Here is a 19,389-nt window from a genome sequence, read left to right as displayed (position 1 = left end):
TTCTGAATGAAGGCAAAGGGTAGACGGGCAGCCTCGTACGGAGCACACTGTGCAGCCAGGACTGTAAGCACAATGAAGAAGCCGTCAGAGGGTTTGAGCAGGGAAGGTAACGGAATCTGACTTGTAAAGGTTCTTATTGGCTACTCGCAGGATTGCTTGTGGGTTGGATGTGGCAAGAAGGGACTGGAGGAGCTAAGGATGATTCTGGCTTTGGTCTATGTGGATGCTGCTCACTTGCTGGAACAGGAAGGAAGGTGGACAGCAGTCTCCAGGAGGGAAGGCAAGAGTCTGAACCCGGTAAGTGTTCGGTGCCCACTAACTATCCCAGTAGAAAGTGTAAATGGCAATGGGATAGTTCAGTCTGGAGCTCAAGCAGAGGTCAGGATTAGCAATATGAATTGAGGACTCAACAGCATGTAGCTGATCCCTAAAGTCACAAGGCAGGATGAGATCGTTTAGGAAGTGACACAGATATATGAAGACAAACTTCCCAGAATCGATGCCTAGGGATCTCCAATATTGACAGGCCAGAGGAAGGTGCTCAGGAGGCACAACCAGTGAGGTAGCAGGGAAACTAGAAGAGCGTGGATGCCTCACCACCTCTGTGAAAACCCTCTGCATGCCTTGCCCTCACCTGGGCAGGTATCCCCTCTTCTGGGGCCTTCAGTTGAGCAGTTAACTGTCCCCTGATCCCATGTGTGCCTTTGGACTGCATTACTTACAAGGAACTGTGATTATCTCTGTGAGTCTTCCACACTAAACGGAGCACCCCCAAGAGGCACCGACCTCGCCTTGGCTTTAGCCACAGGCCCCGCACTTAGCTCAGGCCTCATCTCAGGGGACCAGGGAACGTATGAGATTCCAAAGGAAGAAAACAACTTAGCTATTTGAGTGGTCATGGAAGGCATCACAGAGAGAGGTCTGAACTTCTTCAGAGGGTATCGAGTACCAGAACCAGTGAGCAGGAGAGCCTGGAGCACGCTGGCCAGGACAAGAGAGAAGTGGAGGCCCAACCAGGACAGCACTGGCAATGCCCAGGGAGAGGACGCAGATCTTCTTTGGGAGAACTAAGGTTGAGGCACAGGGAACCCAGGGAGTCAGGCTGGGAGGTGATGAACACTAGGCCAAGGGCTTGTTTTCCAAACTTGGTTCCAAACTTTGAACACCAATATCCCAGTTAACACTAAAATGAGAAGGGTTGCCGATTTACTATAACGTCAAGATCCTTCCTTGTGGGCAGGTGTGAGAACTGTTGTCATGGGAGACAATGTAATAAACATCCGACCTGTCACTTAAGTGACTGCTGTGCGTTAGGGACTGCTCCACACAGCTCTCTTACTGAAGCATGCAACAGCTCTGGGGTGTAGCTATAAACATGCTTGCTCCTTTTAGGTAAGGGAACCCAGACAAGGAAAGGTTGGTTTATCAAGCTCACTAACAACAGTTGCTGTAAGTGGGAACTGGGAAACCTCAAACCCAGTGTGTTTGAGGAGGAAACCCCCTTGACCACCCCACTGAGTCTTGGCTTCTGCCTGCTGGAGTGTCTGGGCTGTGGGGTAAGGGAGAGGGCACAGAGAAAGAGAGAAAGAGCACCACACTAGGCCTCAGGAATGATATACCTCTAGACATACAACAGGAAGGTCATGGCCAAGGACAGAATTAGACATGGGAACAAGAAAAGTAAACAGACTAAGGCACAGAGTGGGAAGAGCCTCTGGAGAACCAAGCAGAAGACTTTTCTCTGCGTGCGTTTCTGCCACGTGATCAACTACACCCTAGCTGACCTTGATGTTTAAGCCAGGGTCACACTGCTGCCCTCAAGACAGCAGATGTGAGGCTCTGTGGCTGGGGCTGCCTGGACGATGAAAGGGATGGGCTGGAATGACAGGGCAGCTGTGTTCCTCAGCAGCAGATGACAGGAAATCTGACCACAACTGAGCCACGCCAGCGGTTGCCTGGCCACCATGTTTTCCAGGTCATTACTGTGTTCGTGGCTGGAACAGGGTCACAGTCACATGCCCTAGAGGAATGTAATTTGGTTGGCTGGAGTTTATGCTCTGCAATGCTGCCATCTGGCCAAGCAAGAGGGGCTACCAGCAAAGAAATAGCTTCTCATGTTTGTGTAGTATCTCAACAGTTCGCAAAGAGCTTTATCGTCCTTATCTCGTGAGCTGGACAACCCTGTGAGGCAGATGGGGAAACTGAGTTCCTGAGAAGTTAAGTGATTTAGGACAGGTCACATGGCAAATGGACATCAGAACTATATCATGGCCCAAACCTGTTCTAGGTCTGCTCAGGTATCTGGAACCCAGCTAACGACATCCTGAGAAGTGAAGAAAGTAAAGAGAGCAGGAGTGGCGGGGGGTGGGGGTGGGGGTGGGAGGTGGGGTGGGGGAGGTGGGGGCGGAGAGTAGGTTACTGATTCCTCTCCCTCGCTGTACGTCTGAGACATGCAGCCAGCAAATGGTAAGTGGATACCACTGCATACCTTGTTAAGGCCTTTTCACCCACATCACTTCCCAATGTGCCCATACAGGTGTGAGTGTATAGAGAGAATCTAAGTGGCTTTGGGTGATGAGAAAGACTCCAACCCTCACGAAGCTAGAACGGGCTTCATTTCCAGCCTATCTCCTCAGAAACTGTTCAGTGTGGCCAAGCAGGGGCAAATGGTCATGAGACTTTGGGCCCATCAGTTAGATGTGACCTGACCAAATCAGCAACTCTGGATCTAACCCTTCAGTTCTCTGTGGCTGGCCCTGCCCCACCCCAATGGCTGCTTGTTGCTGCCTGTCTACTGCAAAACAAAATGACCATCCTGGCTCTCCCTGCTGCTATTGTGACCATGCGAGGGATCTGTGGTTTGGCCGTGCTTGCCTGGCCCCATGTGATGCTCCTAGAATAGCTGTCACTACCAAACAGGCATGACCACACAGTCCTCAGGGATGAACCTTGTGTGTGACCACATCACAGCTGTCTCCTCTGCCCTCATTTTGTGGTAGCCTGGGTCAGGACTTCTTTGTTCCAGCACTGCCTGGAAGTTTTCCTCACCTGCCCTCCCTAACCATCTCTTCATGGCTATTCGACACACTTACTTGCTCATCCCCAATCAGCAGGAAGTAGCCTAGAACACTACACCCACATTCTCAAAAAATGGATTATGGATGTTTGTCTTTGTTTAGGAGTTTGGTTCCAAATCGTTATTGGTCATAGTCAATCTCTTTCTAAAAGAAGAAAGGGGGGTATGATATAGAAATGATGGGAAAAAAGGATAGATTATTAAACCTACTTTAATCCAAAAACAACTATTAATCTTACATATTTTGCATTGGTATGGATTTTATTTTTTTGACACAAATTTAAAGTTAATTTTGTTATACTGTATGTATATTTCTATTCTTGTTTAGGGTATTGTGTTTATGCAGCTCATTTAAAATGTAATGTATAATTAAGAAATACAGATTAATAGTCATCTATAATAGTCAAACTTATGGGTATGTTAGGTATGCTTTCAAAGTCATACAGAGATATAATTCAGATAGATAAGCAATCTTCAAACACTTCAAAGACCTACAGGAGCCATAGGACCATGGATGGGACTCTAGAAGACAATTACCACCTCCTGCTTCTCCCACTGCCTCAATTCCCACCCCCAGGGCTTCTACCTGATGACCCTGCTGATGGGAAGCCCAGCCACTGAGCAGCCTCTCTAGATTTTGGGCTACCCAGCCTACTCATGTGCTGGTGAGTGGGTGTGTGCCTGTGAGAGTCGTTGTTCTGGTCTCTCTCCTCACTCTTGCTCCTTACTGTCTGTGACCCTCCTAGCATGGCCAGGAAATGCTCATTTTCTCTGCAGAAAAAGTGTAAATAGATTGTGTACACTTACAGTAGTGCACACCAGTGCAGTCAAAGCCACTAGCAGCCCTGGCAGTTGGATGGACCTTTGGAATGCTGTCCACAAGGAGCAGGCGCTTCAGGGGACAGGACTTCACACCAGGGATTTTATCAAGCTCAGAAGCAAGTCAAATAAGGCAGTGTCCTGTCTAGCGGAACATTTGTGCACAACCACATGTAGTTTTGAAAATGGAGAAAATGGTCAACATAACATTCAGAGAGTGGTTATGTCGAGGACAGGCAGGGAATAGAATAGGAAGAACACACTAATAGGGGCCGGGCGGTGGGTCAGGTGTGGTCATTACAAATATCTTCTGTGTTCTTTTATCTCATACACACACACACACACACACACACACACACACACACACACACACACACACAGCTATGCAACAATTTCAAAGATTAGGTGAGGAGGATCCCAGAGGTTTATCTTCTCTTGCCTGTTCTGACAGATCTGGTGGCAGGAAAGAGTGCCCAGTGAGTGCCTGGTCTCCAGGCTCCTGTTTCACCCCTGACTTGTATTTTAAAAAGCTGTTTTACACCATTCTCCATTTCCTTCCCTCTCACAGACTGGTTGGTTGCCCAGGACAGGTCTTGCTAGAGTCCCCAGGAGAAGTGTCAGTGAACATAACAGACAGTTCCAGGGATGGCCTTGCCTGACATCCTGGCAATGTTTGAGGCTGCAGGCCCAGGTGTCCCTCTTCTTGGCATTTCTAACATTCACCCTTGACCAAACTTCTCAGTTTCTCTTGTGGGTTCCCTGCCTCAGTCCATCCCTTTGTTAAGTGGAGGTGTCGTAGGGTCCTCTCCAGATCACCTCATACCCTCAGTCGCTGCTGCAGGCGAGCTCTCAGTTCTTCCCCAGCCCACCCTGTCTTTCCTGGATGCCAGCCCAAACATCAACTTGTATACTGACCTCTCCTTTCGGCTGCCACACAGACATTTCCCTCCAGTTCCTGGCCTTTGTTGCTAGCTGGTCCTGTCCTGGTAGCCTCTCTCCCACCTCCCAAGAGCCCAAGACGCGTGTCTCCATCTCAGTTCCTCCTCTTCTCTCTGCTACCATCCCTTCTCTTTCCCTAGACCACATCGGCCCAAGTCTAGCCATCCAGCCTCTTAAATGGCACTCAGCTTTACCCATTCTCTCCATGCCTACCAAGACCTCCCTACTCAGAACCAGCATCTTCTGCTTGTACAGCAGCATTTATCTCATTGCAGGCTCCTTGCAGCTAGCCTTGGCTCAGTACCTAACCCACAGGTCATGGAACTGTGTCCTTGAGAATGTGAAAGCCTGAGTGTAGTCTGTTTATAACCCTCTGTGGTTGCCACCGCCTCAGGCTCTCCACCACTTGTCTCTAACCTACTTTCCCTCCTCATTACCCCTCATACCCCTCACCTGTGCCTCAACCCCACCCTCACCACAGTGAACTTCTTTCGGTATCTCAGACACACCAGGCTTCCTTTCCTTTTACCTCCAAAGCAACATGTCTCCACCTAGAGCATTCTGTGGCTGTCCCTATCCACTCTCTCTCACGTCATATGTTAGTTAAGCTTTCAGGAAGCCTTTCTGGACTCAGCCAGGAATGGTAGGTGGGTCCACAGGCCCACAGCGCCTGCTCCATTCCCTCTTTCATTCAACCACTTGTAACACTGTCAGCTGCTTCTTAAGCGCTCTTCCTCCCAGGGTGGACTCTTAACACTGGGCAGCAGTATTCCACAATGCCTGACGCCCCCTAAGTAGGTGGTAACAACTGTTCAGTGATTGGAGAATGAATGACACACACACGTGTTCTCACAGGAATCTTACAGACCTGTAGTTCAGTGAGGGGAGTGGCTTGGCCCAAGTCACACAGGAAAGAGAAAGGTGGAAGTCGGGCTGGAGGTTTCAAAAGCCCATAGCAGTCACCACCACCTATATGCCTACATCTACATATATGCCTACATCTACATATATGCCTACATCTACATATATGCCTACATCTACATATATGCCCACATCTACATATATGCCCACATCTACATATATGCCTACATCTACATATATGCCTACATCTACATATATGCCTACATCTACATATATGCCCACATCTACATATATGCCTACATCTACATATATGCCTACATCTACATATATGCCTACATCTACATATATGCCTACATCTACATATATACCTACATCTACATATATGCCTACATCTACATATATGCCTACATCTACATATATGCCTACATCTACATATATGCCCACATCTACATATATGCCTACATCTACATATATGCCTACATCTACATATATGCCTACATCTACATATATGCCTACATCTACATATATACCTACATCTACATATATGCCTACATCTACATATATGCCTACATCTGGCCATCCTACCCCATCCTTCATCCCATTCCTTGGCCCAATCGAGGCTAGGAAGTTCAGGATGGAAGCTATCATGGTTACCTGGAAGCAGGTGGGCCCTGGCCTCCCTGTAGGGATGTCTGACTGGTAGAAAACTTTGAGCTCTGGGGTCAGGGCGATGACCGTCTTGATCACCAAGGAGATGATGTCAGACCAGACCTTCTTGATGTCCACACCTTTAGAGGAGAGTCTGCAGAGGATGCTCGAAAAAGTCCTCTTGCTGCCTGTGCTGGCGCTGTCAGAGTGGATGAACTTGCCACTGTGGATGTTCAGCGAGTAGTTGGTTAAGTGCATAAAGACATGGTGCAGATTCTGGGGGTTCGGCTCTTGATATGGCTCTGTACAAAATCTAGAGAGTCCATCTTTGGCTATATAAATCTCTAAGGGGTCCAATGACTTCAACAAGACGTACAGACGGATGTCGAACTTGAGCTTGTCAATAAGGAGAGGCTTATAAATGTACTCCTGGACCACTGCCGGCCTGCTCTGGAGGGTCCCAGTCAGGCGGATGTCATTGGGATCTTTAATGAGGTAGATTCCATCACCCTGACAACCACCGTCCGGTTTCACAATAAAAGTGGGCTTCCAGGATGGGTCACCATCTTTCACCATCCGGACCTGGGGGGAGGGAAAGACCTTTAGCACTGTGTCAGAGATCGCCCTTCCCAAGTGCTCACCAGGTGTCTTCCACAGAGATGATGCCATCTGGGGGTACAGTGACATGGGACTGTCCTCAGTCTCTAGAGGGAGGTAGAACATGGATTAGAAAGGCAGTCACAAGACTGAGTTCAAGTCACTTTGCCAATCCTTAGTTGTATTCTTGTACGAGTCATGTAACTAATAACAATGACAATGGCTTAATACAAATTGTGAGTGCCTGTGGTATCATATAGGCACCTTACACTAGTTACTTCATCAAACTGTCCCAGAAAACACGAGGTGTAGATGTTATAGAGGGGTGTAGATGTTATGTGTGAGAGGAAAGAGCCTGCCTGGGTTCAAGGCCTGGTGCTGTCATTTACGGAACAAATTATTTCTCTACCTTCCATATCTGCTAAATAGAACTAATATTGTCCTTTTTTTCTTTCCCGATCTTCTTTGTTTTGAGCAGGGTACCTTGTCTAACCTGGCCTTGAACTTGCTCTGTAGCTAGGGATGACCTTGAACTCCTGACCCTTTTATCTTCAACTCCCAAGTGCTGGGATTACAGATAAGTAAACATCACCCCTAGCTTATGTGGTGCTGGACTGTGCATGCTAGGCAAGCATGCGGCCGCCTGAGCTACCTCTGCACATGCTAGCCTTGAGCTACATCCTCAGCTCAGGGTGAGATTGGGCTAAGAATTCAATGAGAAAATAAAAGCTGATGTGTGAGTGACAAAAGCCCAGCCACTGTCATGCTTTAAAGATAGAGTAACTTGCCACTCTAACTGGGGGAGGTGGCAGAGCTGGGACTGAGTCCTGGACTGACAGCTCTAGAGCCCTGTGCCTTCGTCCATATTCCTTTCAACCCTCAATGGGACAATATAAAGATGTGACCAACTGAAACGTGCAAAGGACCGAGTGCAGTCACCCCGAGCCAGCACACGAGAACCGGGTTTTCTGGTTGATGTGCGCCTCACAGACTTGGCCCAGCCTCCAATCTGTTTGGACCTTTGGAGACTTAGTTTGTCATCTGCAGCATTTGCCCTCCTCCCCGTTCTGGGTCAGTAGGAGACTCCCATGATGATCCAGGCACTTGGCCAGTTCAGATCTGGACCTGTGATCGTGTATAATTTATAGGTACCCAATTCCTCCAGGCCATGGCTTCAAGGTGTTCCCCTGGAGCTCACATGGTGGAAACTTAACCCCCATATGCATATATTGATGATATCTCAAGGTGGCAACTTAGCGGGTAAAGTTGGAGAGGCCATTAGAATGGAGGCCGTGACAGCACTGGTGTCTTCATGAGAAAGGGAGAGGGAGCACCCCTCCCCACTGCCGGCTAGCACATTTGCCATGTCTTGTCCTATGATGCTCTCTGCCACCGTGTGATGCAGTAAAGATCTTTCACCAGCTACCAGCATCTTGACATTGGACTGTGGAGCTGAAAGACATACTTCTATTCTTTGCAAACCGGCCAGGCTCAGGTACTAAGACAGCCTGAGACAGCCATGTTGGGGAGCTTTGGGAAGCTATGGAAGTTGATAACTGAAATGTTGAGAGAGGAGGTTTTCAGTGGGGACATGTGAAGACGGACAAAGGCATAGAGGACGCCTTGCTCTCTGCAGCTTCCGGCATGGAAGCTCTGCTCTGAGCTGTCACTAAGAGCAGCGCCCAGAGGCAGACAGAGCCGGTGACGTCCACGGCCAGCCTTTGCCTTTGCTGTGCAAGCCTGACCCAGGCCATCTGTGCTCTAGAATGTACTTATCTCTTTGACTGGCCTATATTTCTAACTGAAGCTTTTGCCGATTCCTTGGGCTTGTAAAAGATCCTTAACAATGGAGAAACACTTAAAGCCTTAATAATGGTTCACATCAATTGTTTCCTCCATGTCAGCAGGATTCTAGAATGGAACTTCACAAGAGATCAATGTGGGCTCCCGGGCCCTTCACAGAGCCTTTCCTGCAACAGTGACCTTGACGTTTCTGCCATTATTTAATATTCATCCAAAGCATCCACATGCACGGCCTTTACGGCAAATATGAGTGCAATGGACAAGTGGCAGCCATGGATCAGCCAGGGAAAAATGTCAAGTTTGCACTGACAGGCAATTTCTGCCTCTGGGAAGCTTTTTCTAGGCCAATGATACTAACAGTTCAATATATTATCAGGAGTGATATTTTCTCCTTTGAATTCAGGGTATGTGCCTTAAATAAATTAAACTACATGGTCAATAGTCCCTGTCATTTATTACACTGTTGAATATTTCTTCTGCTCTTTGCCAGAGTTGTCACTACAAATCAAGATTATTAATTCTAATAGAATCGTTGAATTTTCTAAACCAAAAGGATCCTTGGAGATCGACATCATCCCATCCACTCATAATTCAAAGGGGGAGGCTGAGGCTTAGAGAGGCAACAGGACTTGCCTTGGGTCCTATAACTAGCTAGTGGGCAACTGGGACAAGAACCCAGATCTCTTGGTTCCACTTCAAGTTACTTGGCCATTGTTATTTTTGATAAGATAAAATCAAAGACCTACTTTCTGACTTCTGTAGGAAAGGTTCTCTTGGTATCCCAGACATTGCTGACATCTGGGCTCTGACCCCACCCTGAAGATGGCTGTCTCAGAGCTGTCTGGGATAGCCCAGTTTCAAATCTTCTGTCTGGATTGCCAGTGTGATCAGAAGCAAGTGCCATTAGGCTCAGTCATTAAAGGAACTGCCACGCCACCAGGACCCGAGCTTGATCCCCACCAGAAAAAGCTGGACATGGTGGTGTAAGCCTGTAATCCCAGCACTGGGGAAGCAGAGACAGGAGGATCCCTAGGGCTGCTGGCCAGCCAGGCTAGCCGAGCTCCAGGCTCAGTGAGAGACTTTGCCTCCAAAACAAAACAAAACAAAACAAAACAAAACAAAACGAAACGAAACGAAACAAAACAAAAACAATCAAACAAAGTGGTGAAGAGCAATTGAGAAAGACATCTGGCTTTGACCTCTGGTCTACACACATGCACGCGCATGTGCACACACACATACACACACACACAAACACACACACACACACACACACTCACACACACACACACACACACACACGGCCTGGGAAATGAGGTCCTTATATCTTCAGTCCCCTCAGCCACTTCTTTGGCAAGAAAGACTTTTCAGAATTCATATCCTCTGACTTCTGTCCCCCCCCCCCCCGCCCCCATAGACACCTTCCCCTCCAATGACTGATGTTAAATACAGTTTCTATCTCTGGACCCCACCCCCACCCTCACCTCCCACTGAAAATTTTGACTTGATTTCAGCTGAGACCTGGATATGTGATTCTGATGTGTGCACTGGGTGGGACCCACTGGACTAAAGTGAATTAAGCCAAAAATACCATCTGAAGCCACTATCTGAAATGAAGTTCTATGCCTTGGTGTTTGCCAGAATGTGAGCAAGACGGCTCTTAGACTACAGCTGATGGTATCTCTGGTTTATCCAGCTCTGCTGTCGGATGTGAAATCCATTATCTTGTAACTGTATACACGGATGGCTGAGAGAGATACACAGAGGATGCCTTGGCCAGCTTGCTTGGCACTCAGGAGGCTTATTGAAAAATTTCTGTATCTTTTACTGCCCCCTAGTGGATGTTTTGGAAAGGCATCTGGGAAAGCCAGTCTGTTCAAATTTCCAACATTACTTAAACGGGGTATTATTAGCCTTAAAAGGGAAGGGAATGCTAAGAAGGTGGCACCTTGAGGACTCTGAAGAGAAACAAGCCAAACACAAAAAGGCAAGTCCTGTAGGGTCTCACCATTCAAGGTCCCCAAAGTCAAATTCTTAAGAATACAGAAGTAGAAGGATGTTTGCCAGGCCTGGGAGGGGGTGGTTAATAAACGGTCCAGCTACTCAAGAGCTAAGACACCCTACAGCTGGGTGGTGGTGATGCTTGGATGACTGAACTTTACAGTCTAAAAACGATGGAGCCACGGCTGAGGAGACGGCTCTGTTGGAAGAGTGCCTGCAGCCCACGTATGTGGCCCCGCAGCGTGGTGGTACTCGCCTGTAATGCCAGAGTTGGGATGGGGTGGGGAGCACTAAGGCAGGCAGACCCCTGAAGCTCCTTGACTAGCCAGCATAGCTGAGCTGATAAGCTCCAAGCAGTCTCAAAAGTGGAGAACAGTTCTACAGATTCTTGCAGGAGTCTCTGGCCTTTGCATGCACATACATACATGTGCATGTCTCCACATAAACACATATGCACACACACCACACATACCACATACACACATACACATGCCACACACTACTTACACACATACACCCACCACACCCCACATCCCACACCACACACACCATACACACACACACACACACACACCACACACACACACACACACCACACCACACACCACACACACACACCACACACATCACATCACACATATACATGCACATATCCCTTATCCCACACACCCCCCACACACATACACACGAAAAAAAAAAAAAAGGCGAAGCTGGTAAACTCTGTCATTCGTATTTACTCTTAACTAGTCTTTGGTGAGTTGAAAAAATAAGCAAAGGCCAGAAAAGTCTGAATGTGGGCTCCAGTGTTGCTAGGTCATTTCTAACTGTTGTGTGGCCATGGAAAGTCACTGGACCTTCTGGCCTCTGCTGTGTTCACCTGCAGAATCAAGGGCTCATTGGAAGGTCCTGGGCTTCAGGCCGCTAACAGGTGTTGAGCAGGGGTTTATCTCGACATCACCTCTCCTGGGGGCTGTGTCACAGACCCACAAGCAGCATTAATCACACTGGGAGGTCACGCTGTGCTTTACCACCAGCACATGGGGACGATGTGAGAGTGGGCTGTGGATAAGAGACTTGGAATGCGTTGGGGCATGGGAGAGAAGCAAGCCGCAGCACTTGGAGGGATTCAGCAGCTGGACTAGAAAGGCACAAAGCATCATTAGCATTGAGAGGCAGGCATGGGGACAACCTCTGAATTACGATGACACCGGGGATGTCAAAGCTAGTTAGAGCCGTGCTTTGTCATACTGGGGGATCTGCATTCCGTCATAACAACCCGGGCCCTTAGTGTCACAGGCACAAACAAGGCTTTGACAGATGAAAGGTGTGACAAAAGGTACATTGGACAGGACACAGGGGCCCAATCCTGACAGCTGTGGAGTCTGAGACTTACCCAAGGGAAAGCCCACCACTTCATATGCAAGACAATTTCTGAGCCCAGCTATGACTGAAGGCAGCTGTCACGTAGGTGCCATCTAAGGGGCAAAGTGGGAGGTGGACTTGAGCAGATGACAAAGCAGGAGAAAGTGGTGGACATTTAGGAGACTGCCAATGACAGGACAGCAGGAGAGGGGTCACCAGCGTCAGGGACACACGACTCCCACTCATGAGATCAGCAGGCAGAGTAGACAGCTCAGACACCACATATGGGTCAGACACTGTTCTACACACTTCATCGCATGTAATCCTCACAACTATCTTATTTTATAGACAAGAAAATGGGGGGCCAGAGATGTCTATTAACCTCCCAAAGGTAACACAGCCAATAGGGTGAGGAGCCAGGGTTCGAACTTAGGCAGTCAGAGTCTAGAATCCATGTCCAAAATGAATAGATTACTATTGGGTATGAGAGGTTAGCCTGGTTGGTAAGGACCTTGAATATCATTTCACGGACTCTAGGTGATGCTCTGCAAAGGCGGGGACTTCCTAACGTGTTTTTGAGAAGGAAGAAACTAATTGATGTGTATTATGGAAAGATCTTCCAGGCCCTGGATAGAAAATGTCCTGGAGGGCGCAGATGTCCACGGACTGAGAGGAAATGCTGGCACTGGACAGTGGGACTGGAGGAAGGAGGGAGGCTTGAGGAAAACATGTAAAACTAGAATCGTTCCAGTTCAGATACGAACTGTTTCCTTCCAAAGGCTCAGAGGCTCATTTGCCAGTATGGCAATGTTCTGAGATGGGGCTTTGTGGACCCGAGGCTCTGCCTTCATCAGCAGATTAACTCACTGATGAACTCAGAATGTGGATGGACAAGCTGGAGAGATGGCTCAGCAGTATGGAACTCACATTGCTCTTGCAGAGGACCAGAGTTCAGTTCCCAGCACCCAGGTCAGGAGGCTCACAGCCACCTGTAACCCTGGCTCTGGGGGAACCCCACCTCTTCCAACAGGTACTTGCGCTCATGTGCACATCCTCCCCCCAACCCCCACAAATACATATCATTTAACCATTTTTTAAAAAGTTTAAAATAGTTCAAATAGACCATAGGGAGGTGGGGAGCTGCAGAGGGTGGAGTCTAGTGGGGGACATTGGCCACCCTCTCTGCTTCCCACCCACATGAGGTGAGCTTCTTTGCTCTCCCACTTCCTCTGAGATGTTTAGCCTTCCCTCAGGCCCACAGCAACAGAACCAGACAATCATGGGCCTAAACTTCTGAAAGTCTAAGAGCACACCAAATCCTTCCTCCTTTCAGTTGTTCAGATGAAGCGTTTCATCACAGGGATAAGAAACTAACAACCCCTTGGGCGAGGGATTCTTAAATACCTTGGTTGGGGAACTAAGAGGATTTAGCAGGGAGTCTGGAGTGGGGGGCAGGGGAAGGTGATGAGCCAGGTAGAGGGGCACAAGGACACAGCTGGGAAGTGTTTATGTCACTTGGTGTCTTAGTCACTTTTCTGCTGCTGTAATGAAATACCATGACTCAGGCAAGACAACTTACGGAGAGAGAGAGTTTATTTTGGCTAATGGCTTCTTGGGGGTGAGAGTCTGTGATGGCCGAAGCAGCAAGCTGAAAGCTCATATCTTGGACCATAAGCAGGAAGCAGAGAGAGCTAACTAGAAATGGCATGAGTCTTTCAACTCCCCAAACCCACCACTAGTGACACATTTTCCCAACAATGCTGCACCTTTCAAACCTTCCCAAACAGCGCCACCTGCTGGGCACCAAGTGTTCAAATACAAGAGCCTATGGAGAACATTCTCATCCAAGTCTCCACACTTGGACATGTGAGTCTAGAGTTTGGGAGAGAGACGTGTAGTCACCAGATGATGATGGCTGCCACAGACCAGATCATCTTAGAAAATAAAGAAGGAGTCTGGGAAGGGCACCGAGATGGTGAGGCCTCTCTTCCAAGCTTGACCTGCAGGCAACTGTTGGATTTTCAACTGGAGATGGACACGGGCACCCATGAGAACTGCCACATGGAAGTCTGAGTCTGATGCGAGAAGATGTCATGGCCACAGGATTCCTGAAGGCCTGAACAGGGGCAGGGATAGTGGCACTGGGGTAGGGGGATGGGAGGAGGCAGGTTGCTAGGAACCCCATAGTAACCAGATGGATATAAGGAGGTGGGGGAGGGAAGATCTCAGGGTTTAGGGCTTCAGTAGTCATGGAGGTGGTGCTGTGCCAGGTACAGATTGAGGGGATATGGCAAAGAGCAGATATCACAGGGGAGGTTGGGGGGAGGGGCTCTTCTGCCGAGTCATCCTGAACTGATCATCAGCTCTTGCCATGAAGTTAATTTCAGCTTCTGTAACCTCATTCCTCAACCATGCTGTTCAATATTTCCTCAAGAAAATTAATTTTGATACAGAAACTCTCCCAGTCTGAAAAGAAAAACGCGAGGTGCTGTCTGGCAAGGATGAGCCCTGGATTTTAAACTGGGAGGCAGGATAGCGCGTGCGGAGTGGTGTAGCTCCTGACTCCTTCAGCTCTGACTTAAGGGGAGCCACGGACCATGTGGGAAGGAGGGTGCCTGACATGTGACTGACTCTGGAATGACTCCAGTTCAGAAGACCTAAACTGCAATTTTTAAATTGAAAAAAGAAATGCCCTGCAGCTTTATTACAGATGAGTGTTGGCTTAGAAGAACCGACACTAAGTATTCCCATGGAGTTGTTGCTAGCCGCCCATGTGTGACACGGCTTCCATGGAGCAGCCCTCCTTTGGCGGACAGCCCTGACTCACCCACTCCCAGCAGCCTCCTGCCCTACCCTTGCCCGTCTCTCTTCCATCCCTTCATGTGTGCTTGCCCACAGCTTCTCCTGGACCCTCTGACCCTCTTTGCTTGCAGGATTCCTACCCAACATGCACAGCGCAGTCATGAGAGTGCTGGCCTGGCCTGCAACCCTCCAAGCGGATCTTTTTCCTTCCACCATGCTGCCTGCATCCAGTTGTCCTTCACACTCAGCCCTTCAAGGCCCAGGAAGGAAATGTCACTGCACACAAGTGTTCATTTTTGCACGTGCACACTTTATAAACAGAGAAACCAAGGCCAAGAGACACAGAGACTTGCCCAAGGCTTTCAGATAACTAGCAATAAAGACAGAATTAAAATCCTCAGACTCCCAGCCCAAAGTTCTTTCCACCAGAATGAACTGGGGACTCTGACGAAGTTTTTTGGAAGTAGCGCTCTTTTTCTGAACAACACGTAACATGGGCTGAGTGATAGTATCCATTTCTGGGCTATGCAGATGACCTGTTTCCAAATCACCATTCCACAGAAAACAAGGAAGTGGGCCCAGGTACCATGCAGGAAGCCTACGGTTGCCCAGTCAGCAGGTGGGACGGAAGCTCTAGCTTGAGCCTTTACTTTGGAAGATGCTTCAAGTTTTACCTGAGAAGCAGGTACAGCACATAAACTGCCAGGTGAAGCTAGAGGCAAAGGACCCTCCACCTGCTTTACTTCAAATGCCCATGCCAAGTGATTTCATGGATGGATGTCACTCTTGATAAGTACAAGTTTACGCGGGACATAATCTATCCATCATTAGGGAGCAATCAAAAAGCCACTGGAGAACCCATCTGGGGCCATAAACTCTGCTCAGTAGGAAGGAACTAGTTATTTTGTGTTTGTCCGTCCACCCCCTGCAGGGCCTTCAGACTGAGGACGCCAGCCCTGTGGGTCAGCCTTGCCTGGCATTCCTGACACTTCCCATGGTTCCAGCCTCAGTTAGCTCCCCACCCACCCTACTTGATTTCTCTAACAAGCAGATACCAAGCCTGACTTGGTGGCCTGAAACATGCCATCCCAGAGGCCTTGCATGACCTCTGAGTGCATGAAGAACCACAGGCAGCTGCTTCCTTTTGTGACCAAGTCCACGTACCTGAGTGCCTGTTGGGGGACAAGGATTACAGTAGGTTACAAGGCTTTGATAGACGGCGATTCAAATCTCAGTACACTTTCTGGGAAAACTTGTCTGTTTCTGTTCCTGTAGGCTGGGTAGTTTGTGAAGAAAACTGGTTTATTTGGCTCACAGCTTGGGAGGTTCAAGGGTATCAATCACATGAGCTTTGGTGAAGGTCTCATGGCAGATAACATCACATTCAAGAGGGAGAGATCACATGGCTAGACAGGAATCCCAAGAGTGACTTAGAAACTCACTCTGTAACAGTGTGGTCTTTTGAGAAGGTCCCAGAGAACTGCCTTAACCTCCAAGTGACCTAAGGACTTCCACCCTCCCAGCACTGTGACTCTGGGACCAAACTCCCAACACATCAGCTCTTGGGGCACAGGCTCAAACTACATCCACACTGCAGCACTGCCTGTGGACCTGCCCAAGCTGTTCATCTTGTGGATGTCAGTATCCTTGTCTGTCCAGCAGAGGGGTGATGTTTGCTCCCAACAGTTCAAGAATAATTCAGTACTAGCCAGCATTTACTTGCTACAGCTTGTTCCAATTTGTACCAGCCTGCCTTGGTTTCCCCAACATCCCTCGTGTTCCTGTTGGAGGTGCATCCCAACCACCTTGGCTGGGTCTAAGTACATGCTTGGGCTATCCCATCAATGATTAGGACCTGTTTACCCACCTTCAGCTGGGTCCTGGTGATGTCAAGCTCATGTTTCCTATAACCCTAGGACCACTCCCTCCAGGGTTCACGCTCCCAGCCTGGTTCCTAGTCTCATGAGTCCCCTTGGTCTCCTGCGAGGTAACAGAAAGGTTCACAACTGCGCCAATCCTGGATCCAACATTCAACTGCTGAGTGAGATCCGCCTCCAGCTAAAGCGTTTTTCCAATTGTGAGGATTTCCTGCTAATGAACTGGCTAAATAATCTTTAGTTCACTTCCAAGTATATACAACTTCATTATAGTCAAGAGCACTTGAGATCATGGGCTCAAGTCTTCTTCCTACTGCCCAACACTGCATTCCCACATCTCTTGTATTCCTACAGCAATCCTCACATTAAACTGATCAATGTCATAGCTTGCAACATTCCATCCAGGTGCCCTTCATCTCAATGTTCTGTCAGGCAAAGTGGCAGTCTTAGTCACAAGACGAAGCACATCCATGTGTATAGTTGAAATCTGACACTATGAGGTGAGGAGTAGCTCTACTCATGTGCTTTGTAGCTAACAGGTTCTCCCAATCTCATGAGAAGCTGAGGTAACTACTAACTTCTCAGGGCAGGGAATGATCATGACATGTTGAGTCTCCTGTCTGCTCTGTCCTGCCTCTCTGTGTCCTCTACACACAGAGCAGGACCTGGCTGATACCTCTCAGAACTTGCCCACCATCTCCTCTGTTCAATCTGTCACGTTGTGTCCAGGATGTTAGACATTCACGTGGCTTTGAATGCTGAGCCTGGGGGATTACTCATACGTCTGTTAAAGTCTCCCTGGATGCAGGTAACTCTCACTCTCTCTGGGACAGTGTTGCCCTGTGCTGCAGACTCATCATGACATGCAGTACATTCAGTAAACTCATTTTTCCCTTCAAATCTATTCCTCCTGTGTTTACTTTTTCAGTGAGCACTGCCACCATCCATGCATGTGCCTATGTCAGAGACCTGAGATTACCTGCTTTGTCACACACACACACACACACACATGCACGCACACGCACACGCACGCACACACTCGCATCCCTCACCACCCAATCCATCCTGACACTTCTTGACACACTCCCTTGGCTTCCCTCTCACCAGCATCACTGCACAAGCTTCCCAGTCATGCTGAAGACTGCGAGCATTTCCCACACACCACATTCAGCTCTTACAAGCAACACTATAAAGTAGGCACCAAAGGGTAAGCTGTATGAAATTGCCATTTTTATAGGCCAGATATAGTTCATGTGCATATGTGCACACAGGTCCACATAGTTCACCATAAGTCTAGTATTTTCTATCGCAAGCCAAGCTTGTACGTTTGGGGCGGGGGTGTTGTTTTGGTTTTGGAGACAGTCTCACATAGCATTAAATTTTATGTTCTTTTGTATGTTTGGTGTGTGTGTGTGTGTGTGTGTGTGTGTGTGTGTGTGTGTGTGTGTGTGAATGATATTCATATGTTATATTGATAGTGATAATGTTATAAGAAAAGAATCCAAGGTTCCCAGAGGTCAAACTTGCTATGTAGCCAAGGCTGGCTTTGAACTCCTAATCCTCCTGCCTCTGCCTCCCAAATGCTAGGGTAAATTACAGGCATGCACCTGGCTGTAAAACTGGGTTTTAAAGGATAATTTATTTCTCCAAGGTCAGACATTTTGTACTCCAGAGAACCAGGATCTAAACATAGGTGTGTGTTCAAATTTCCAAACCCAAGCCTTTTCTGCTGAATCGCATCAACTTTCAGAATCTACATGCTAGTTCCTGGAGGAATGCTCACAGCTTTATACTTTAAAATGCTATCAATATGTATTGAGAACAACGTCTCCCAGCACCTACACTGGGCCTTATGCTTGTCATTTTACTTAATCCTCGTAGTCACACCATGAGAAATCTACAGGCATTAAATGATTTTTGTTCTTTTGTGCTGTGTGTTGGGGCAGTGGGGTGGGGAGATTGCTTTTAATAATGTTACAAGAGAAAGTACTGAGGCCCCTAGATGTCAAGTGAGCTTGAATGATACAGCCAAAGGTCAGGAGGTAGGAATAACAAAATCAAGAAAATGTTATGGACTGAGCTATGAGTGTGGTCCCTTGATTGCTGTCCTCAGCGTCAGTGGCATGGCCCATGGGTGGGTGTGGCTGTCTCAGGTCCTCAAGTGGACAGACAGGGACAGCAGAGCAGAGTCTGGGAAGACCCTGAGCTTGTGCAGAGAAGTCTGTGTAGACTGTGAGAGCCCCAGGCCAACTGTCAAGTGTCTAGATGCCCCGCACGGGGACTGTCGTTTGCTGGCTGGTCTCCACCAGCAGAGTGGGGTCAGGATGCCCTAGCAAGGTCTAGGTTTCCACACAAGTGAGTGTGGGCTTCAAGGGAAGCCTGCAGGTGTTGACATGAAGGGATTTGCTGTCACATGCCTTTGATGACCTAAAAAGGAGAGCTGGTGACTGGAAGCTGAGCTAGCCCAGAGGGATTCTCACTGCCACAGAGGCAATATTTCAAGGATGCAGGCAGGCATTGGACAACCAGAGCTAGGGCTAAGCACCTGCAGAGGGCTCACAGGTGATGTCCCCCAATCCTCCTTCCTCACCCACCTCTGACAGG

At 48.4% G+C, this 19,389-nt stretch overlaps 1 protein-coding gene across 7 annotated transcripts in view; it reads right to left on the bottom strand.

Moving 5' to 3' along the window:
• The window catches only part of Ttll11 (tubulin tyrosine ligase like 11), a 247,050-nt gene that overhangs the window by 153,954 nt on the left and 73,707 nt on the right, over window positions 1-19,389 (bottom strand). For all 7 annotated transcript variants that reach the window (XR_008215032.1, XR_008215033.1, XM_052724180.1 and 4 more), the window contains one exon: window positions 6,350-6,925. Coding sequence is in view for 5 of the 7 variants with exons in the window: in XM_052724180.1 (XP_052580140.1) it covers window positions 6,350-6,925 (576 nt within the window). In the remaining 2 variants the exon portion in view is untranslated. The remainder of the gene's footprint in view (window positions 1-6,349; window positions 6,926-19,389) is intronic.

Source organism: Peromyscus californicus, unplaced genomic scaffold (assembly GCF_007827085.1).
Source record: "Peromyscus californicus insignis strain IS unplaced genomic scaffold, ASM782708v3 Scaffold_7__1_contigs__length_154581171, whole genome shotgun sequence".
NCBI lineage: Eukaryota > Metazoa > Chordata > Mammalia > Rodentia > Cricetidae > Peromyscus > Peromyscus californicus.
This window is presented reverse-complemented; position numbering and strand designations above follow the sequence as displayed.